The sequence below is a fragment of the Oncorhynchus mykiss genome, chromosome 8 (assembly GCF_057628025.1).
Source record: "Oncorhynchus mykiss isolate SJ-2025 chromosome 8, ASM5762802v1, whole genome shotgun sequence".
Classification (NCBI taxonomy): Eukaryota; Metazoa; Chordata; class Actinopteri; order Salmoniformes; family Salmonidae; genus Oncorhynchus; species Oncorhynchus mykiss.
This window is the reverse complement of record NC_143029.1, coordinates 48313728-48334034: the sequence shown is the minus strand read 5'-3', so window position 1 is coordinate 48334034 and position 20307 is coordinate 48313728. Positions and strand designations below refer to the sequence as shown.

The window sequence follows — 20307 nt, the reverse complement described above, 5'->3', positions numbered from 1 at the left end:
CTTTTCTTCAGCAGGGACAGGGAAGATGGTTAAAATTGATGGGAAGATGGATGGAGCCAAATACAGGATCATTCTGGAAGAAAACCTGATGGAGTCTGCAAAAGACCTGAGACTGGGACGGAGATTTGTCTTCCAACAAGACAATGATCCAAAACATAAAGCAAAATCTACAATGGAATGGTTCAAAAATAAACATATCCAGGTGTTAGAATGGCCAAGTCAAAGTCCAGACCTGAATCCAATCGAGAATCTGTGGAAAGAACTGAAAACTGCTGTTCACAAATGCTCTCCATCCAACCTCACTGAGCTCGAGCTGTTTTGCAAGGAGGAATGGGAAAAAATGTCAGTCTCTCGATGTGCAAAACTGATAGAGACATACCCCAAGCGACTTACAGCTGTAATCGCAGCAAAAGGTGGCGCTACAAAGTATTAACTTAAGGGGGCTGAATAATTTTGCACGCCCAATTTTTCAGTTTTTGATTTGTTAAAAAAGTTTGAAATATCCAATAAATGTCGTTCCACTTCATGATTGTGTCCCACTTCTTGTTGATTCTTCACAAAAAAATACAGTTTTATATCTTTATGTTTGAAACCTGAAATGTGGCAAAAGGTCGCAAAGTTCAAGGGGGCCGAATACTTTCGCAAGGCACTGTAATAACAATATGACTATTTAAGGTGTTTAAAGTGGCAATCCTTAATCGAAACTTTAACAAAGTGTTCTCCTTGCCCAGTGGCGACCCGTCATTCATGGCAGGCAACAGAGCCCTGTTTTTTGTTGTTGTCTGTTTTGTTATATTTTCTGTTGTCTGTTTGTTATATTGGCATTAATACGTATCACATATCAGTTGGCAAACAATGTAAAAAATATAATTGAGTTAATAAAGTCGCATACAAACATGGTCTCTTTTTTGCTTTCTTGAGTAAGGCAGCTCCAAAATGCAGGTGTTTCAAGCTAGCTCAGTGCTTTCTGTGGTGGTGGGGCAGCCAGTGGAAAATACAGTGCGTAGGGGTTGGTAATGTTCTCTAGTTGCACCATGATTGGCTCAGTTTTCTGTCACTTATGGGGACACTAAGTCACCGCAAAATCTACAGGGAAAGTTTGAAAATTCAAACCCCTTGGGTTCTGCCATAAAGTTACATTAGAAGTGAGCATCTAAGAAGGCTCATGGTCATTGGACACGGATAAAATTATGTCAAATCACGTTATATCTACCGTAGCTTTGATTGGACTGATCATGTCAAAATCATACTTTCAAAATCTTAGCTAGCAAGCTACACAAGCAGTCATCATCATGAATCAAGTCGACAACCTACTGGCAAATCCTTTTCAAGAAATTATGGATAAAACGTCTCGGCGCTCATCGGCCATAAACATTACACAACAAGTTGGAAATCGCAAATTCAACAATGAGTGGTTTGGAAGGAATTAGTGGCTAACTGCAAGTGTTGAAAAGCAATCACTAGCATGCTATTCAGTGGAGAGGGTGTGTAGTCCAAGTCTGGTATCATGACTTGCTCTTTTGGGTGAGGATCATAGGCACCAGACCCCCTCCTCTCTCCCACCACAGTTTTATAACGGTCGTAAATAACTGCAGGAACTCTCTCTCTCCCACACAATGAAAGGGAAGTTTAAAATCCCTTCTTTACAACAGATAGAGATATTGTAGTACTGTGACATCCAAGATAGGATAATGAAACAATATTTCTGTAATCCAAGCAGTTGGAAGGGTCCGTGGGTACTTAAAGAACATGTCAAATTCATTACTAATTTGTGATGTAACTAAAGACAGTAGAACAACATAAATGCATCTCTGAATGCATCTCTGAATGCATTTCAGGAGGCTGAAGAAATTCGGCTTGTCACCAAAAGCACTCACAAACTTCTACAGATGCACAATCGAGAGCATCCTGTCAGGCTGTATCACCGCCTGGTACGGCAACTGCTCCGCCCACAACCGTAAGGCTCTCCAGAGGGTAGTGAGGTCTGCACAACGCATCACCGGGGGCAAACTACCTGCCACCCAGGACACCTACACCACCCGATGTCACAGGAAGGCCATAAAGATCATCAAGGACAACAACCACCCGAGCCACTGCCTGTTCACCCCGCTATCATCCAGAAGGCGAGGTCAGTACAGGTGCATCAAAGCAGGGACCGAGAGACTGAAAAACAGATTCTATCTCAAGGCCATCAGACTGTTAAACAAACACCACTAACATTGAGTGGCTGCTGCCAACACACTGACTCAACTCCAGCCACTTTAATAATGGGAATTGATGGAAATTGATGTAAAATATATCACTAGCCACTTTAAACAATGCTACTTAATATAATGTTTACATACCCTACATTACTCATCTCATATGTATATACTGTACTCGATACCATCTACTGCATCTTGCCTATGCCGTTCTGTACCATCACTCATTCATATCGTTATGTACATATTCTTTATCCCTTTACACTTGTGTGTATAAGGTAGTAGTTTTGGAATTGTTAGGTTAGATTACTCGTTGGTTATTACTGCATTGTCGGAACTAGAAGCACAAGCATTTCCCAACACTCGCATTAACATCTGCTAACCATGTGTATGTGACAAATAAATTTGATTTGATTTTGATTTGAGTTAGTAAATAAATAATTGAGCCAATTTGTATATCGCTGATTCATCATTTATTTTAGGGTTTGTGCAGATATCCAAGGATTTTGCAACATTCAGAATGAGACTGAAGGTAAATTCATTAATGACTGATCGATGACTGAAATATTTATATCTTTAAGAGTTCATTCGGAAAACGGTAATTCGTTAAATCAAATTTTTCTCTATGGTGCCCAAGATTGCTAATGAGTTCATTGTTACAGGATTAATTTAATCATCGTAATAATTAAACATAGTTAATTGATTTGATAAAGTAATTGTCATCACAGTAAACCCAGTGTTGTCTCTTTACTATCCTTAAGGGTCTCTTTTCCAAGCTTAAAAAGGATAAACATTCACATGCAACACCATGGGCCTGAAAGGTTGAATACATTGACCATGTTGTCAATCCAGCATGACTTCTGCCACGTTCAAATCAACTGGAAACTCGGAACTAGGGAATCTCAGACTTCAGTGAGTTCAAGACAAGTGGGCACTCTGAGAAAAACGAGCTTCGACCGGGAAAACACATTTTGAACGGTCATCCAACTCGGAATTCCAAGTCGGGAACTCTGGCCTCTTTCTAGAGCTCTGACCTGAAGATCACTGACGTCATGATTCAACCTTGTTTTTTCAGAATTCCCAGTTGTCTTGAAAGCACCATCAATCCAGAGAATGCCAGACTTTGATGACAAAATTTGCCAACAAGAAGGACCGCCATGTCATTTTCCTGTTCAAGTGAGCACAGAACAGCAAGGTGAGTCCAAAAATGTATGCTGCTGCATACATTATGTAATATGCTAGGGAGATATGTATACTGTAGATAAGAAAGTAATGCTAAGTGTATGTTGTGTAGCAAGCTGTTAGTAGCCCATGTGCCTCACCCCAACAATTTGGTCCCTTTCCCCCTCATAACTTAGCCTACTATTCTGACTTGGTGGTACACATGTAGCCTATAGCCTGTGTGATGGAAAATGTTATGTTGGTGCTTTTCTAATAACCAATTTCTGTGTTCATGCAAGTGACTGATTGAACAAGTCCTCCATATCAGTATCTACAATTTGACACTATGCGCATAACCTTGTTTTGAGAAAGGGATATTTCAGTTTCAAGGTCTCAGCTTATAGAGAAGAAGAGATGAGGTATTGGTCTGTCATATGCATGACCCAGTATTGGTCGGTCACATGAATAAAGCAAACGTTAATGATGAATTAATGATGAATAAGCTAAATCATTCAAATATAACTTGTCTATATATAAGAGAACTAACGGGACTGCCCCGGGTGAAGGTCCTGATCGACATGTATACTTGGTGCATTGAGTTGGTTGGAACCTCTCCAGCTCACTGATAATAAAGGATGATTCATTTAAGATTGACTTTGAGTGTCCCTGTGTAGAATTTCCATGACACCTGTTTTAGAAAATGTCATCATCAAATATTGTAAGAGCTTTCATTGTCTGCTTATATGCCCCCTTTATTTATCCTACAGTACTGACTTGGTGTACAGGGAGAATAATGTAAGAACCCCCATGTTCTGAATTCTGTCGCTGTACATTTCAAAAGTGTTGAACAAATAGTTATATTGACTGTGTCTGTCTTAGCTCGCTAATTAACATCTTAATCTAAATTATGGATAGCCTCTTATCCGCTCATCGTTCCTTTATGCTGTCGTGTCTCTAGTATGATTAAATGAGATGACATGCAATTTTCTAATCGGTTACCTAACGTTTAATTATTTGATTAAATAAATCAGGCAATAACTAACTCATTAGGAATCCGGAGCACCACGGAAGCATTAGTTTATATAGAGTGGTTATCGCCCGAATCCATTCTTTAAAATCTGAAGATATTTTATATCAATAGCAGTCTATCATTAATTATTCTATACCTTCTATCAGTCTCACCTGAACGTCGTAAAATTCTTGGTTATCTGCATGAACCCTAGCATAATTTATGAATCAGGAATATACAAACTGGCATAATTCATTATTTACTATATAACTAAATAATCACAGAAAAACATCACAAACAAACAGAAGATATTGGTTACCAACAATGGTAGAAAAGTGCCTAGTGGGCTAAGCCGATATGACGGCTTGGTAGACAAAGGGAAGGGCGTGGGACTGAGAAAGACTGGGAAAGACAAATGGATTCATTACACACAGTCTATAATTATATTAATTTAAATGCTAATCGTTTGTACATGAACGGCCGCTCATTCGAGAATAATTGCAATGTATACACAGTTGAAGTCGGAAGTTTACATACACCATAGCCAAATACATTTAAACTCAGTTTTTCCCACTTCCTGACATTTAATCCTAATAGAAATGCCCCATTTTAGGTCAGTTAGGATCACCACTTCATTTTAAGAGTATGAAATGTCAGAATAATAGTAGAGAGAATTATTTATTTCAGCTTTTATTTCTTTCATCACATTCCCAGTGGGTCAGAAGTTTACATACACTCAATTAGTATTTGGTAGCATTGCCATTAAATTGTTTAACTTGGCTCAAACTTTTCTGGAGCCTTCCACAAGCTTCCCAAAATATGTTAGGTGAATTTTGGCCCATTCCTCCTGACAGAGCTGGTGTAACTGAGTCAGGTGTGTAGGCCTCCTTGCTCGCACATGCTTTTTCAGTTCTGACCACAAATCTTCTATAGGATTGAGGTCAGGGCTTGGTGATGGCCACTCCAATACCTTGACTTCGTTGTCCTTAAGCCACTTTGCCACAAGTTTGGAAGTATGCTATGCATTGTCCATTTGGGAGACCCATTTGCAACCATGCTTCAACTTCCTGACTGATGTCTTGAGATGTTGCTTCCATTTAACCACATCATTTTCATCCCTCATGATGCCATCTATTTTGTGAAGTGCACCAGTCCCTCCTTCAGCATGATGCTACCACCCCCATGCTTCACGGTTGGGATGGTGTTCTTCGGCTTGCAATCCTCCCCCTTTTTCCTCCAAACATTACGATGGTCATTATGGCCAGACAGTTCTATTTCAGTTTCATCAGACCAGAGGAGCATTTCTCCAAAAAGTACGATCTTTGTCCCCATGTGCAGTTGCAAACCGTAGTCTGGTTTTTATACAGCGGTTTTGGAGCAGTGGCTTCTTCCTTGCTGAGCGGCCTTTCAGGTTAAGTCGATATAGGACTCGTTTTCCTGTGGATATAGATACTTTTGTACTTCGTTTCCTCCAGCATCTTCACAGGGTCCTTGTTGTTCTGGGATGGATTTGAACTGGATTCGCACCAAAGTACATTCATCTCTAGGAGACAGAACACGTCTCCTTCCTGAGCGGTATGATGGCTGTGTGGTCCTATGGTGTTTATACTTGCGTACTATTGTTTGTACAGATGAACGTGGTACCTTCAGGCGTTTTAAAATTGCTCCCAAGGATGAACCAGACTTGTGGAGGTCTACAATTTTTTTCTGATTTCTTTAGATTTTCCCATGATGTCAAGCAAAGAGGCACTGAGTTTGAAGGTAGGCCTTGAAATACATCCACAGGTATACCTCCAATTGACTCAAATTATGTCAAATCGCCTATCAGAAGCTTCTAAAGCCATGACATAATTTTCTGGAATTTTCCAAGCTGTTTAAAGGCACAGTCAACTTAGTGTATGTAAACTTCTGACCCACTGGAATTGTGATACAGTGAGTTAAGTGAAATAATCTGTCTGTAAACAATTGTTGGAAAAATTACTTGTGTCATGCACATTGTAGATGTCCTAACCGACTTGCCAAAACTATAGTTTGTTAACAAGAAATTTGTGAAGTGGTTGAAAAACGAGTGTTAATGACTCCAACTTAAGTGTATGTAAACTTCCGACTTCAACTGTATATTTACGCCGCCCGTATGTCGTTGTTCTCTGTTGGAATCCTCGACCGTCCTGTAGGTGGTTAGAATGGATACTTCAGAGTAGAATAGAATAGATGCTTCGGTGGTTGTCTGTATTCTCGTCCTAGGTTTACGTAATTTATAGCTGCAGACTAGTAATTGTGTCTAAGATTCACCCTTGTTCTGTAGGAATCGAGTTGAACCATTTCCAGCCGTGTAGCCAATGCTCCACGTGGTATAGTCTTGTCTTTTGGTAGAGTTGTAGTTTAAACCACTTCACATACCAGCATCACCCCGCATGTTTCGGTCTTAGAAATTCAATCATTTGCAACTTTAGCTTACACCGGGGTTTGCGTGGTCTGGTGTGAATTTCATCAGGGGTGGGTTTTATACGTTTCAGTAGAAAAGGGACGGTTCCATGACGCCTAATGACTGGGCTCACGAGGGTGTGGCCACGGACTAGTTCTTAATTACATCTTTTAATAAATAGTTTCATGTTTAAACACATACGTTTCACAATATTTAGATGCAAACCTGACAGCTGGGAAATGTACACTTTAAGAGAAGGCATTGTGTGTTTCCTGTCCTTCATGAGATCACCAAATGAAACACACTCAACATAACTATCCCGTAAGTGTACAAGGATCATTCCCACATTCTCAAAACTAGAACGAATGTTTCATTCTCCCATTTTGGGGATTTAGGAGTTTGGCGAAGTGAAGTCCTTCGTTCTCGCTCTCTCTCTGAATACTGCATGGTAGGTTCTACCCTGCATTTATGACCTGAGGTGCTAAACCTGGTTTAGGAGAGAGAGTGAGGGGGGGGGGGGGGGAGAAGCCACGATCTACACCCAGAAAGGGCCACGTCATGACAGTGTCGTAGTTTGTACATCTTAATTGTCAGCTATGTTTGTTGAAAAGCCAATAAATGAGGCTGAATTAAGACTGCTGATAGCCAGGTGTAGCTGTGGTAAGGATTCACTCCATAGTGCTAAAAAGAAAGCTCTGCTGTTGGGACAGCTTTATGTAGGCTCCAACAGTTTGTGGACACTGTTTTTCACCGTTATAGTGCAATTCATGTATTGTTTAGTGTTGTGTAGTGGCTCTGCTGGCGTGCATCTACATGTTTTTGTTTTGTTTTCCCCACCAAGATTTACATGATAAAATCGCCACTGTCCCCGCCAGATTCGATAAAAAGATGAGGGATGGGGCTGGAGAAATGCAAACACACTAATCCATTGACGATGCTATGGATACAAGGACTGACCATCCATTATATAAAAATTACATTTTTAACCATGTTTTAAGGCTATATACACGTGTTTGTTTACATTTACTTTGGCTTAAATCAAGCTTATATTTTGGGTTCTAATGGGTTACAGAACAGTTGAACTAAGCTCATGAGGCATTTATACGTTATATTCTTCAAGAATAAATGGGTACATATAATGAATTTATAAATCCAAAAATGGATGTAGCAAATAAATATTACCTGTTTAACAGGCAGTTGCCTTCATACAGGAGAACTATCAAATCAAACTTTATTTGTCACATGCGCCGAATACAACAAGTGTAGACTTTACTGTGAAATGCTTACTTACAAACAGTGCAGAACTTTGTCGCCATTTGAATGTGCTCCATTAACCTGTCCCCCAAAATAAGGTTCTGTCCACTGTTCCTCGAATGTCCCGCAAAATCATTCCCTTGTCCCGCATTAGTTTTTCCCCCAGATGTGGTCACCCTAATTCCAACGGTGGAAACATTGCTACTGCAACACACTAACACCATCTTTTCACATGTGAGAAGAATTTCATTATTTCAACCCCACATGAGATTTTCACATGTGGAGGATTCTTACATGTGAAACCTCAAATTAGATTTTCACACGTGATTTTTTTTCACATGTGAAAATGCAATTCCACATGTGAAAGTCAGATATTCACACAAAGTTTTTTTTTTACATTTGTGAAAGTGCATTTCCGATTATCACGTGAATGTTTTTAACATGTGAAATTTCACATGTGAAACTAATTCACATGTGAGGTGATAACATGTTATTCTCTTCACATGTAAAAAGGTGGTGTTAACATGTGAACTCTAAATTCAGTAAATGTGAAAACAGATATTTCACATATGAAACTGCAAATTTGACATGTGTTTTTTTGTAGGGGGAGTAAGGTTGTAAAACTCCAGAACCGTTCCCAAACTTCCCAGGTGTTCCAGAAATCCTGGTTGTAAGATTCACAGTTGGAGGATCCTCTCCCTGCTTATTCCCTCCTAATTCCAGGGAGATCCTCCAACCAGGATTTTTGCAAAACCTGTGCATTTTGGGAAAGTTTCCGGAATTTTGCGAACCTACTCTCAAGTTAGGCCTTGGCCCTAAGTTAGATGGGTCAAGCCTACTGACAATCAGAGCAATAACGAAGCACGTCACCCTCTGCTCTTTCAATTCCTGGATACGGGGCTTGTCGCTAGGGCCACTTCCTTGTAAAGCTCTACTACGCAACCCGTCTGAAGGACCCAGACATTATTAATTGGGTTGGGGCCAGATAGGATGTGTTTTTTCCATTTGCTCGTGCTCTGCTGCGCCGCAGTCATATCTGACAAAGATCATTGCAAGGTGTCACAACAGTGATTTAACCTTGCCAAATTTAAAACAGGAGAGATTATTTCACAGAAAATAACAATGCTCTTGAATTTTGTCGGAGTTTAGATTGACGAAATGTTGCTAACAGCTAATTGCTGTCTCATGTCTCTTCATTGAGCAGAGCAGCCAAAGCAGAGCCATTACTATGGATACTCACAGACTCAGAGCCGGCATGAGCAGAGCCAATACGGGGCAATTTGAACGTGATCCATTAATCTACCCCCAAGAAATGTATTCTGTCCACTGTTCCTCAAATGTCCTGCAAAATCTTTCCCTTGTCCCGCATTTGACCTTTTTAGATGTGGTCACCCTAATTCCAATGGTGGAAACATTGCTACTGCAACATGTTAACACCATCTTTTCACATGTGGGGGAACATTATTTCAACCACACATGGGAATTTGCAATTCCACCTGTCCAAGTGCCATTTTCACGTGGAGTGTGATTGAAAACATGTTATTCTACTCACGTGAAAATATGGTTTCATGTGAAATCTTAACTCAACATGTGAAAACAGCTATTTCACATGTGAAAATGTGATTTTTGGAAAACCTGTGCAATTTGGGAAAGTTTCTGGAATTTTGCGACCCTACTCTCGATTTAGTCCTTGGCACTAAGTTAGAGGGGTCATGCCTACCGACAAACAGAGCTACGAGGAAGCCCGTCACCCTCTGCTCTTTCACTTCATGGATACGGGGCTTGTCGCCGGGGGCCACCGCCTTGCTCATGACGGTAAGGGCGTTTGCGTGAGTAACAGAACGCACGGTGGCGGCGGCCAACCAGGGCAGACCGAACAGGGCCGAAACCCCACCTATGGCCACGATGATGAGCAGGTCCAGGTGGAAGCCGGAGCCCTTCAACAGCATCCGTTCCTTCTTACTGACTATCAGCCTGATGGAAGGAGATAGACCAAAGAGAGAAAGAGTGTATAAAAAGAGAGGAATGTGGAGGGAGAGGGATTGAGTGAAGGAGAGAAAGAGTGAGGGGGTAGGGAGAGAGAGAGATTACTTGTATTACTCCATGATATGTAAGATGGAGGTAACGGGTTGTATTACTCTATAATATGTAAGATGGGGGTGCAGAGGTAACGGGTTGTATTACTCTATAATATGTGAGATGGGGATGCAGAGGTAACGGGTTGTATTACTCTATGATATGTAAGATGGAGGTGCAGAGGTAACGGGTTTTATTACTCTATGATATGCACATCTCACACTACGAGAGCATTGCAGATTTTTTGCTGATAAAATCAAACATGTTTGAAAATATTGGGACGTTTGGGACTGCTCAAAGACGAGATCAGTAGCCCTCAGATTTCTTCTCTGACCCGTTCATATTAAACGAGCACTGGTGAGAGCCGCGCGCCCTGTGTTAGCAACGACATGGGGATTTTGTCTCCGATTTCAAAAACTTATCTCGGAAAGCTAAATCATAGCCTTGTGTACACCCGGCTTACGTGGTGATCTGTGTCTCCATGAAGATGAGGATGAAGACGAGCAGGGCAGGTAAGATGCTGGTGGCCATCATCCAGACAGGGAACTGTCCGTCCGAGCCCAGCGGGGGGATCAGCCACTGCCGCTTTTCAGGACTGGTCACCGAGAAGCCTGTGGGCACGCTTAGCTTCTGAATAGGGTGGAGTGGTCAAAGGGAAAAGGTTAGCCTGGGCTATTCTCACTTCTGATTGCTCTCTTGACATTTGATCTTGACCTATATCTCACTTGGGTGTAGGTGTCTTTTATGCTGTAGTCCACCAACACCATGATGAGAATCGCGATGGGAACCCCGAAGTCTCCAATCATCCTACGGAGCTGAGACAAAGAACATGCACAAGTCAGATTTAATATAAAACGGATGCTTACTGCCACATGCATTAAAGCTGCAATATGTCACTTTTTGGACGACCCAACAAAAAAAAAACATAGAAATGAGAGTCATAGAACGGCCACTGTTATCAAAAGCAAGTATAAGAAGCGGTACATCTGTTCTGTGTTCACTATTTCTATGCTTCCCAGTCTTAAATTTAGTTTCTGCATCTTTTACTTTCAGTTTTGTACACCAACTTCAAACACTTGAAAATACCATTTATTTTGGTTATGGAATATATATTTCACAACAGTTTAGATGGTACAATGGTTCTCTACACTATACTTGCTTATTTTGTCACAAACTGAAATTAGGTGAACTATTGAATTTTATCAATCAGGAAATGGCATAGCAATGTCTGCATAGTGCACCTTTAATGCATTTTGAATAAGTATTTTTTAAGAGCCAATACTGTATGGCTCTGGTCAGGCAGCCCAGGCTTAATGTACTTACCTTGCCTGGGAAAAAGGAACTGTTCTTGAACTTGCGCAGGTAAAACGCAATGAAGAACGTTCCGGACATTAGCACCAACGTCAGGAGGGCTGTGTTGGGCTCCCCCACCACCTTGCCAGGCACGCCAACCACAGTGTTGTTGCATGATGAGGATGTCCATGTGTCGTTGACCAGGTAACAGCGTTGGAGAGGATGCTCTTGAAAGATCTTGGTGGGTTTTTAGTCAGACAGGCACAGACAGACACACAGTTTTCTCATGAGTCTCATACATTCCTGCACCATTTCATCTGTGTCAGGTGTGCGATAGATGACTTCCGTTTCAAACACTCTTGACAGAGTCATAATGCATGCAGCGGTATGCTAGCAATAAAAGCTATGAACTTGTAGGCCAGTGGACAAGCAAGCCCAATCAGCTCCAGCCCAGTGTTAAAGGGCGCTCCTCCTCTAAACCTCACCTTGCCCAGTTTCGAGAAGGTCTCGTAGATGAAGATGAGGGAGATGAGGAAGGAGAAGATCTCCTGGGTGAAGCGCGTGACGAAGCGGACCAGGAAGCTACCTTCAAAGGCCACTATTATGACCACTATGAGCACCAGCCAGAAGCCAATCCACACCCGGCCCGTCAAGTACTCTATATGGTTGGCATTGCAGAACTGCAATACAGAACCACGAGGCAACTTTGGATTATGTTCAAGAAAGTGACATTATCATGCACACATTGCAACCATATTCCTTGAATACCTTAAGGGAACATTTTGACATTCGCCATATGGTTACTGAGAAAGTCCATATTGCAAATGTACGGTCCCTTACCAGACGTCCGAAAACGTTTGTAAAATTCGCGGACAGCGTCGGGCCGTGCGGCAGGGCCGGATCTACCGGGAAGTCATCAAACGAACTCTCTCGTACATTCGGTTTCCGTTTTTATAAAATAATAAAATTTTGGTCATTTTTCCGCTGTCCCAATAAATCCCACAAGAGGGCGAATGGAATCATATTGCAAATGTACAAAACATCACGAATCACAACGTGGCCTTATTTCCAAAACGGAAAAGACTTCGAAGACAAAACTTGGTGAGCGTAGGTTTGGCATAATGGGCAGTTGGCCCCGAACAAGATGGCGTCTAGGCCTCAACGGTTTATGAGTTATGGCCATTTTTCTGGGATTAAAGGTCCAAAATGAAAATAGAGCAATAATTTTTCCGCTTCACGTCAAAGTCAAGGAGCCTCCGGTGTCAATAAAAAAAAGAACCTGCCATTTATCTATCGTCGTTTAAGAGAAATCGTACAATGTCAAATTGGTGATGTTCAAAAATAGTTTTTTTTTTTAAAAACAGCTACAGATCCAGTTGCAGGGTGTTCATACGAATCCTTTTAAAGTGTGCTGCGGAGCTCTGCGAGATTCTGTGATTTTCTGAAATAACACACACTCACTAAACCCTCCGTAAATAACTCAGGTCTAAACGTAAAGACTTAAAACTCAGGATTCTGTAATTGCCTACCCCAAGGAGGATATGTGTTCACTTTCAGCTTCCTGTGTAAACCGGAAGTGCCTTAAAATGGTGTCATAGGTGCTGTTTCCAAGGGTTAAAAAGGTCAGATCTTTTCAAAACTTCATATGTGTGATTAGGCAACCCCCATGAACTGTAAGTCAGTCATTTCTCCCAACAGATGTCAAAGAAAAGCTCTCTCAAACACACACACACACACAGCAAGGATGGAGTGACAAAGTGCGGTGCTTAAAGACACACAGAGCCTGCAATGGGATTTCCATATTCTCTAGGCCGTGCCGAGTTCAACGAGATGCCCCGCTTGACCGTAGCTCGCTCTGAGTGCAGCGACCGTGAAAAAAAGTAGGCCCTAAATGTCATTTGCTTTTGGGTGACAGTGAGAGAACCGTTAGGGTGAGAAGCACAATTCGACCTCAGGTACGATCCTGAGGTCCTCCCAATCTGTGCAAGCCTAACCTTGACCGTGTGGCATTAACCCTTAACAGTAAAACAGGTTTTTTTGATCTCACAGATTAAAATGACATCTCTCCCCATAGGAATACATTGCCTGCTCCTCTAAAGTCAACCTGAAGCCTATGTGGGTTATGAATGCCTTATGAACCTGTCTTCGATGACAGTCCATCAGGACACTATGAGGTCTACCTGTGTCGATTCTAAGCTTCCTGAAGCAACCGGAAGTGGTTAAAATCACCCTAAACATGTTTTTCCATACCCAACCAGCAGTTTGTGATAAATAGTGCATTCAACCCTGTGTAAATCGGTCAATTCTTAACATAAACACTTAAAGTTCAGGATTCTGTAAAGGCATACCCCAATGAGGATATGTGTTTACCTATAGCTTCCTGTACCAACCAGGAAGTGCCATAATTGGTGTCTCGGGCTGTTTCGAAGGGTTAAAAAAGTCAGATCTTTCCAAAACTTTATATGTGTGATTAGGCAACCCCCATGAACTGTAAATTAGTAATTTCTCCCATAAAATTTAAAAGAAAACTAAATCACACACACACACACACACAACTTGGAAGGAGGGGCACATTGGGGTGCGTAGAGACATACACTGTCTGCACGTGCATTTGCAATATGATTCTATAGTGAAAATAACATCACCAACTGGACATGATGAAATCAACACAACGAGTGATGGAAAGGAACAACTATCACTGCCCGGCCATCCCGAGCTCATCAGGCCAGTCAATTTTGCATTTCTGCAGGATTTTTGAGCATGTCAAATTCGTGATGGTAAATGGCAAATGGACATAACATCCTGATTTGGCATTTTCAAATCTTTCATATTGCATTTGGACATTTCTTATGGCATTTGGCCAAAAATAAAGTGTATTTTGACTTTGACTTTTGACTTCCTATGAAATCATATTGCAAATGGACAAAACATATTCCTTATGTACAAGTAAAAAAGAAAATAAAATTATGATAATAAAGTTTTACAAAAGTATATTCATACAGTTCTTACACATGATTAATTGACAAAAAAATCGAAAGAATTTCGAAAAACAGTCCAGAAAGCAATTTTTATGGGGGTGATACGTTTTTGAAAAGCAGTTCACATTTTCGACATTTGACTTCCTATGAAATCATATTGCAAATGGACAAAACATATACCTCATGCACAAGTAAAAAAAATAGTTTTTTTAAATGATGAAAATAAAATATGACTAAAGTATGTTGATACAGTTATTATATGTGTGTAATTGACACAACATTCTAAAGAATTTCGAAAAACAGTCCAGAAAGCACTTTTTTAAGGGTGTGTGAAGTTTTTTCAAAATTTCTGCTATATTTGACTTTTGACTTCCTATGAAATCATATTGCAAATGGACAAAACATATGCCTTATGCGCAAGCAAAATTAAAATTAAAAAAATTATGATTCATGCAGTTCTTACACATGTGTAATTGAAAATGTTCACTTTTTCAAAATTTAGCTTTTGGATGTTGACTTGTGTTGCATTTGCAATATGAAAAACCACGGTGGAGCGCGCTCACCACCTGTTGGATTTTTAAAGTGTTACACCTGGCATTTGCCATATGGCATTTGCAATCAACTTTGAACGAAACGACGCCGAATTGAGTGGTATTGGACACCGTGTATATGGTTTGTCCAGTGCCAATGACTTCCCATTCATTTTTGTCCATTTCAGGGGGTTACACCAGCTAGGGTTGCAAAATAACTGAAACTTTCCGAAAGTTCATAGTTTTTTTCATTTAAAAGATTTCTGGAATTAGGAAGGAATAAGCAGGAAATCCTTCAACTGGGAATCCAGTAATTCTGCAACCAGTTTATTACTTGTAAATGCTAAGGGGGAGTAACAGAATGGAAGAATTGGGTTAGTTGCTCACTGAGTAGAAGGCCTCCTCAAAAACCAGGAGGGGTCCAGAGAAGCCCACCACCAGCAGAGGCTGTGCCCCCAGGAGGGAAAAGATGACCCCCTGCATCGCCGTGGCGATGATCAGCTCCGACACGCCAATCAACCCCCCTGTTTTCTCACCTAGAAGAAGAAGAAGAGAGGAAGGGATGGAGAAAGTGAATACCAACTCAAAATGATAAAGCCAACTATAGACTATCCCTCTTTTAAGCTTAATTTCTATTTAGTAATTGTCCCTCTTCTTTCCCTCCCCCCTCCTTTCTTCCCTCCCCCAATGGGGCTCTGAGTGACTGACCCAGCAGTCCTCCAAAGGTGACAGCGGGCGACAGAGCAGCGAAGTAGATGAAGATGATGGCAGCCATGCACTGGGGGTTGAGTGCATCACGGAAGTCACTGGCATATTTGGGGTAGCGCCGTGCAGCGTCACTGATCAGCCCCCCAAACAGGTGGCCCGACCGGCGCAGAGGGTCATCCCCAGGTTTGAAGGGTGCCTGCAGAGCTGAGGGAGGGAGGGAGGGGGTTATTTGCTGGTCAGGTATCCCTTAAGCTCCTTCCTCCAGTACATGTCTTTGTCACCCTTGTCCATAGGACCTTTGGGTTTTTTGGCCAGTAGTTTGCCCTTCGGTTCCTCTCTATAGTATATGTCTGTGCATATCTGAGTGTATCAGTGTATACCTGTCTCTATTACCTTTATCCTTTGGGCTCTTGGGCTCTTTGACCTTGAGCTTCTTGCCCTGCTGCTCCTCTCTCTTGTGGAGCATCTCTCTCTGGAAGCGGGCCACCGAGCGAAGCAGCTCCTCGCCGCCCACCTCAGACGGCGGCAGCACAATGCTACAGTCCAGAAAGCTGTTGATGGCGTTCAGCAGATCCTGCCGCTCGTCCGCCATGTACGCCGCCTCGTGGAAGTGCTGCGGTAAAATAATAACAATAATATATGCCACTTATCAGAGTTATTCAAAGTGATTTACAGGACAGTGAGTGCATACATTTTCTGTATGTGATCCCTGTGAGAGTTGAAGCCACAATCTTTGTGTTGCTAGTGCCACGCTCTTACCAACTGAGCCACACAGGGCAGTATGGGTTACCCAACGGTTAACTCGCCTTGTCAGACATAAGTGTGGAGATGGAGCGGCCGATCTGGTGGTAGTCGATGTTGGCGATGGGCGGGCCCATTAGAAGGAAGAGGAAACGTACAGGGACGGGCACCTCCAGCACAGACTCCAGCAGCACGGCTTCCTGCAGACGCACAAAAGCCATGGATGGCTGCTCCAGGAAGGCCACGGTGCCTGCGAGAGACAGTTATTAAATGTAATTGAACTTTAATGATTCGAGACAAGCAACACTGAAACATGCAAGAGAGCACCAGCTGTTCCGGACGAATGTATGATCACGCTCTCCGTAGCCGATGTGAGTACGGCCTTTAAACAGGTTAACATTCACAAGGCTGCAGACTGATTACCAGGACACGTACTCAGAGCATGCGCTGACCAGCTGGCAAGCATCTTCACTGACATTTTCAACCTCTCCCTGACCCAGTCTGTAATACCTACATGTTTCAAGGAAACCTCTGCAACTGGATCCTGGACTTCCTGACAGGCCGCCCCCAGGTGGGGAGGGTAGGCAACAATGCATCCGCCAAGCTGACCCTCAACACGGGGGCCCCTCAGGGGTGCATGCTTAGTCCCCTCCTGTACACCCTGTTCACCCACGACAGTTTGTTAGGCCTGATCACCGATGACGATTAGACAGCATCCCATGAGGGATGAGGTCAGAGACCTAGCAGTGTAGTACCAGAACAACAACCTCTCCCTCGTAGACTATAGGAAACGGAGGGTCGAGCGCGCCCCCATTCACATCAACAGGGCTGTAGTGGAGCGGGTCGAGAGTTCAAGTTCAAGTTCCTTGGTGTCCACATCACTAAGGATGTATCATGGTCCACACTCACCAACACAGTCGTGAAGAGGGCACGACAATGCCTCTTCCCTCTCAGGAGCCGCAAAAGATTTGGCATGGGCCCTCAGATCCTCAAAAAGATCTACAGCTGCACTATCGAGAGCATCTTGACTGACTGCATCACCACTTGGTATGGCAACAGCTTGGCATCCGACCGCAAGGCGGATGTGCGTACAGCCCAGCACATTACTGGGGCCAAACTCCCTGCCATCCAGGACCTTTATACCAGGCGGTGTCAGATACTTTTTCAAAGACTCCAGCAACCCAAGACATAGACTGATCTCTCTGCTACCGCACGGGAAGCATCAAGTCTGAACAGCTTCTACCCACGAGCCATAAGATTGCTAAATAGTAAGTTAACTAGTTAACCAAATAGCTACCCAGACTATCTGCATTGACCCCCTTTCTTTTTTTACACTTTTTTCTGTAGCCAGGTTATTCACTGTTAGTCATTGTGCATTTATTATTAATTGTATTATTAAGTGTTTTACTTTTCTATTGTTTCTCTATTTTCTTTCTCTCTGCATTGTTGGGAAGGGCCTGTAAGTAAGCATTTCACTGTCTATCCCTGTTGTCTACGAAGCATGTGACAAATAACATTTGATTTGATTTGAATAGTAAGGCATACCTACGAGGACGACGGTGGCCTCTGCATTTTCCGGAATCTTCTCCAGCAACTTGAGCTCATGTTTGGACTTGGACCTGTGCATGCCCAATTTGTGAGGATTGTCTTTCTGTAGACGAAAACGTAGTTTAGACACCAAAAACCCACACACACTCAGACAAAAAAAACCCATAAACAATCACCTAGACAAGTGGATAAAGATGAATGCGTACACCCACCCAGAAACACAACTCACACAACACACTACTACACAAACAGAGTTCACAAAAACGCTCAGAATCACAAACATCCTGCACACACAGACAAACTCAACCCACACACTCCCAAAAACACAGCCACACTTTCAAGTGAAGACCTCGCTCTTCTCCATGTCAATGCGGGTGTCTGGAAGGATGCAGGCGGCCTCTCCTCCACCTACGACGGGGTCAATGACAGAGGGCTCGGCTTGGCCTATGTGGTTGCTGCTGCTGTGGTGGTTCACCATCAGGGAGGCCAGGCTGGCGGCAGAGATGTTCTGCGTGAAAGAGCTGTGCTCTTTCTCGTCGCTCGGGTGACTGCAAAGGAGAGAGGGAACGCCTGAACTGAGTTTGTGTAGAAGTACCAATGACGTATATAAATACTGTGAATACCGTAGGTAGCAGGGTAGATAAAGGATTACATACAGCAAGACAAAAAGAGATACCTGTGTTTGAGTAGTAGGGCTCTGAGGACATTGGCCCGGTCCTCCACTTTGATCTGGTCAGAGATTATCATCTGCTCCACCACCTGATGGGCAATGCCAGGCAAGGTGTGCTGGTTCAGGTCCAGCAGCACCGCACCTAAAAAACACCCCCCAAAGTGCCCCTTTAATGCCACAAACGCTACTTCATTCTCTTGCTTTTCTCATCCCTCGATTTGTATTTATTCCTCCTTTTTCTTCCCCTCCTCCCCAATCTCTTCCTACCCTCTCTCTTCATCACTCCTTTTTCTCTTTTCCTAACTCACCCACTCCCTTCCCTCTTTCACCCTCTCCTTTCCCAACTCCTTCTCCCCCTCGCCCTCTTTATTCCCACCTAGTCCCTACCTTCCCCTCCTTTCTTTCCTCACTTTCCCCTCTTTCTCTCACCGTGGGAGATGGTCTTGCGGAGCTCCAGAAGACTACGGAAGGAGAGTGAGGCAACGTGGGGTTTGCCCCAGCGGTCCGTCTCCTCCTCCACGTCCTCCTCAAATTTGATCCAGCGGGCCGTCTCCCGCCACTGCAACTCCTGGTTCTTATCCATCACCAACTCGTTCAGCTCCACAAACACCTGGGAGATTATATATATATATATATATATACATATATACATATATATATATATATATATATATATATATATATATATATATATATATATATATATATATATTTTGCAACTCTGTGAAATCCAGACAACTGCTTCCTGATTGTCCATTGGGCCAGGTGTGAATGTTTTGGAAGTCTTTTAACATATCCCAACCAGTTTGAAAACAATGTGAAGCCCTTGATGGCCCATCAGCAGGCAATCGCGCATACCAAGTTGAGAGCCTGTGCGAAGGTCTGTGAGATGGTTTCTCAGTACTCCTTTTTACATAATACAGTAGCTTAACAGGAATGATAAACCGATATCACAATATGCCTTGCACAAATCGATATCAAATGAATTATCAATGTTTGTGCCCAACACTATTCTTTATAGTACACAGTAGTACGGATCTGAAACATCTAATCTAGAAACCATCTAATCTCGAATCCAACTTCAGATAGGAAAACAAAAAGAAGAATTTTTAACACCCCAGACACAACACACAAAAACACAGCAAACATTTGGGTGGAACACGGGGTCTTTCTGTAGACGAACAGGGGGGTTTAGAAAGTCACACACAGATTTTCCCAACATTTTAGGTGAGTTCCAACATTGGACCATACTTATTAGTGTTTCTAGTGTTATTACTCTGAGACCAAGAAGAAACCCAAAAGTTTCCACATCAAAAACAAGTGTTGTATCAAGCAGACTAAGCTCCCACGAACAACAATAACACGTTAAAACAGGTGCATGAAGATATTATGGCAGCATCCAGCATGCATCAAGTGTCTACAAACACACCATGCTGTATAGGTGTGGTGTTAGAAGGCAATTAACTGCACTCCAAACCAATCTGAAGGCTAACACAGCAAATCCAAAGTTACCCGGGCTAAAACCAGGTTGTACTGGTTCAAAACGACCCTACCTTCTGGTGCCGTGCCATACGCCCCACGAACTCCAAGCGAAGCATTCTGTCCGAATGCGAGGAGGACCGATACTCAAGCACTGGCTGGGTGAGTGAGAAGCAGAGATACTGACAAATCTAATAGGGCAGACTTACCTTACACACACTAACACACAGTTAC

At 42.6% G+C, this 20307-nt stretch overlaps 1 protein-coding gene across 7 annotated transcripts in view; it reads right to left on the bottom strand.

Moving 5' to 3' along the window:
• LOC110529974 (anion exchange protein 2) overlaps nt 1-20307 on the bottom strand; it is a 53828-nt gene that overhangs the window by 5884 nt on the left and 27637 nt on the right. For 4 of the 7 annotated variants that reach the window (XM_036985513.2, XM_090181767.1, XM_090181768.1 and 1 more), the window contains 14 exons: nt 20148-20231; nt 19024-19204; nt 18601-18736; nt 18274-18472; nt 17922-18027; nt 16442-16626; nt 16029-16248; nt 15636-15839; nt 15315-15463; nt 11905-12099; nt 11450-11656; nt 10852-10941; nt 10590-10756; nt 9771-10024 (listed from right to left, as the gene is read on the bottom strand). In XM_036985513.2, coding sequence (XP_036841408.2) covers nt 9771-10024; nt 10590-10756; nt 10852-10941; nt 11450-11656; nt 11905-12099; nt 15315-15463; nt 15636-15839; nt 16029-16248; nt 16442-16626; nt 17922-18027; nt 18274-18472; nt 18601-18736; nt 19024-19204; nt 20148-20231 — 2377 coding nt within the window. The remainder of the gene's footprint in view (nt 1-9770; nt 10025-10589; nt 10757-10851; nt 10942-11449; nt 11657-11904; nt 12100-15314; nt 15464-15635; nt 15840-16028; nt 16249-16441; nt 16627-17921; nt 18028-18273; nt 18473-18600; nt 18737-19023; nt 19205-20147; nt 20232-20307) is intronic. The other 3 variants (XM_090181770.1, XM_090181771.1, XM_090181772.1) reach the window with 1 other exon arrangement.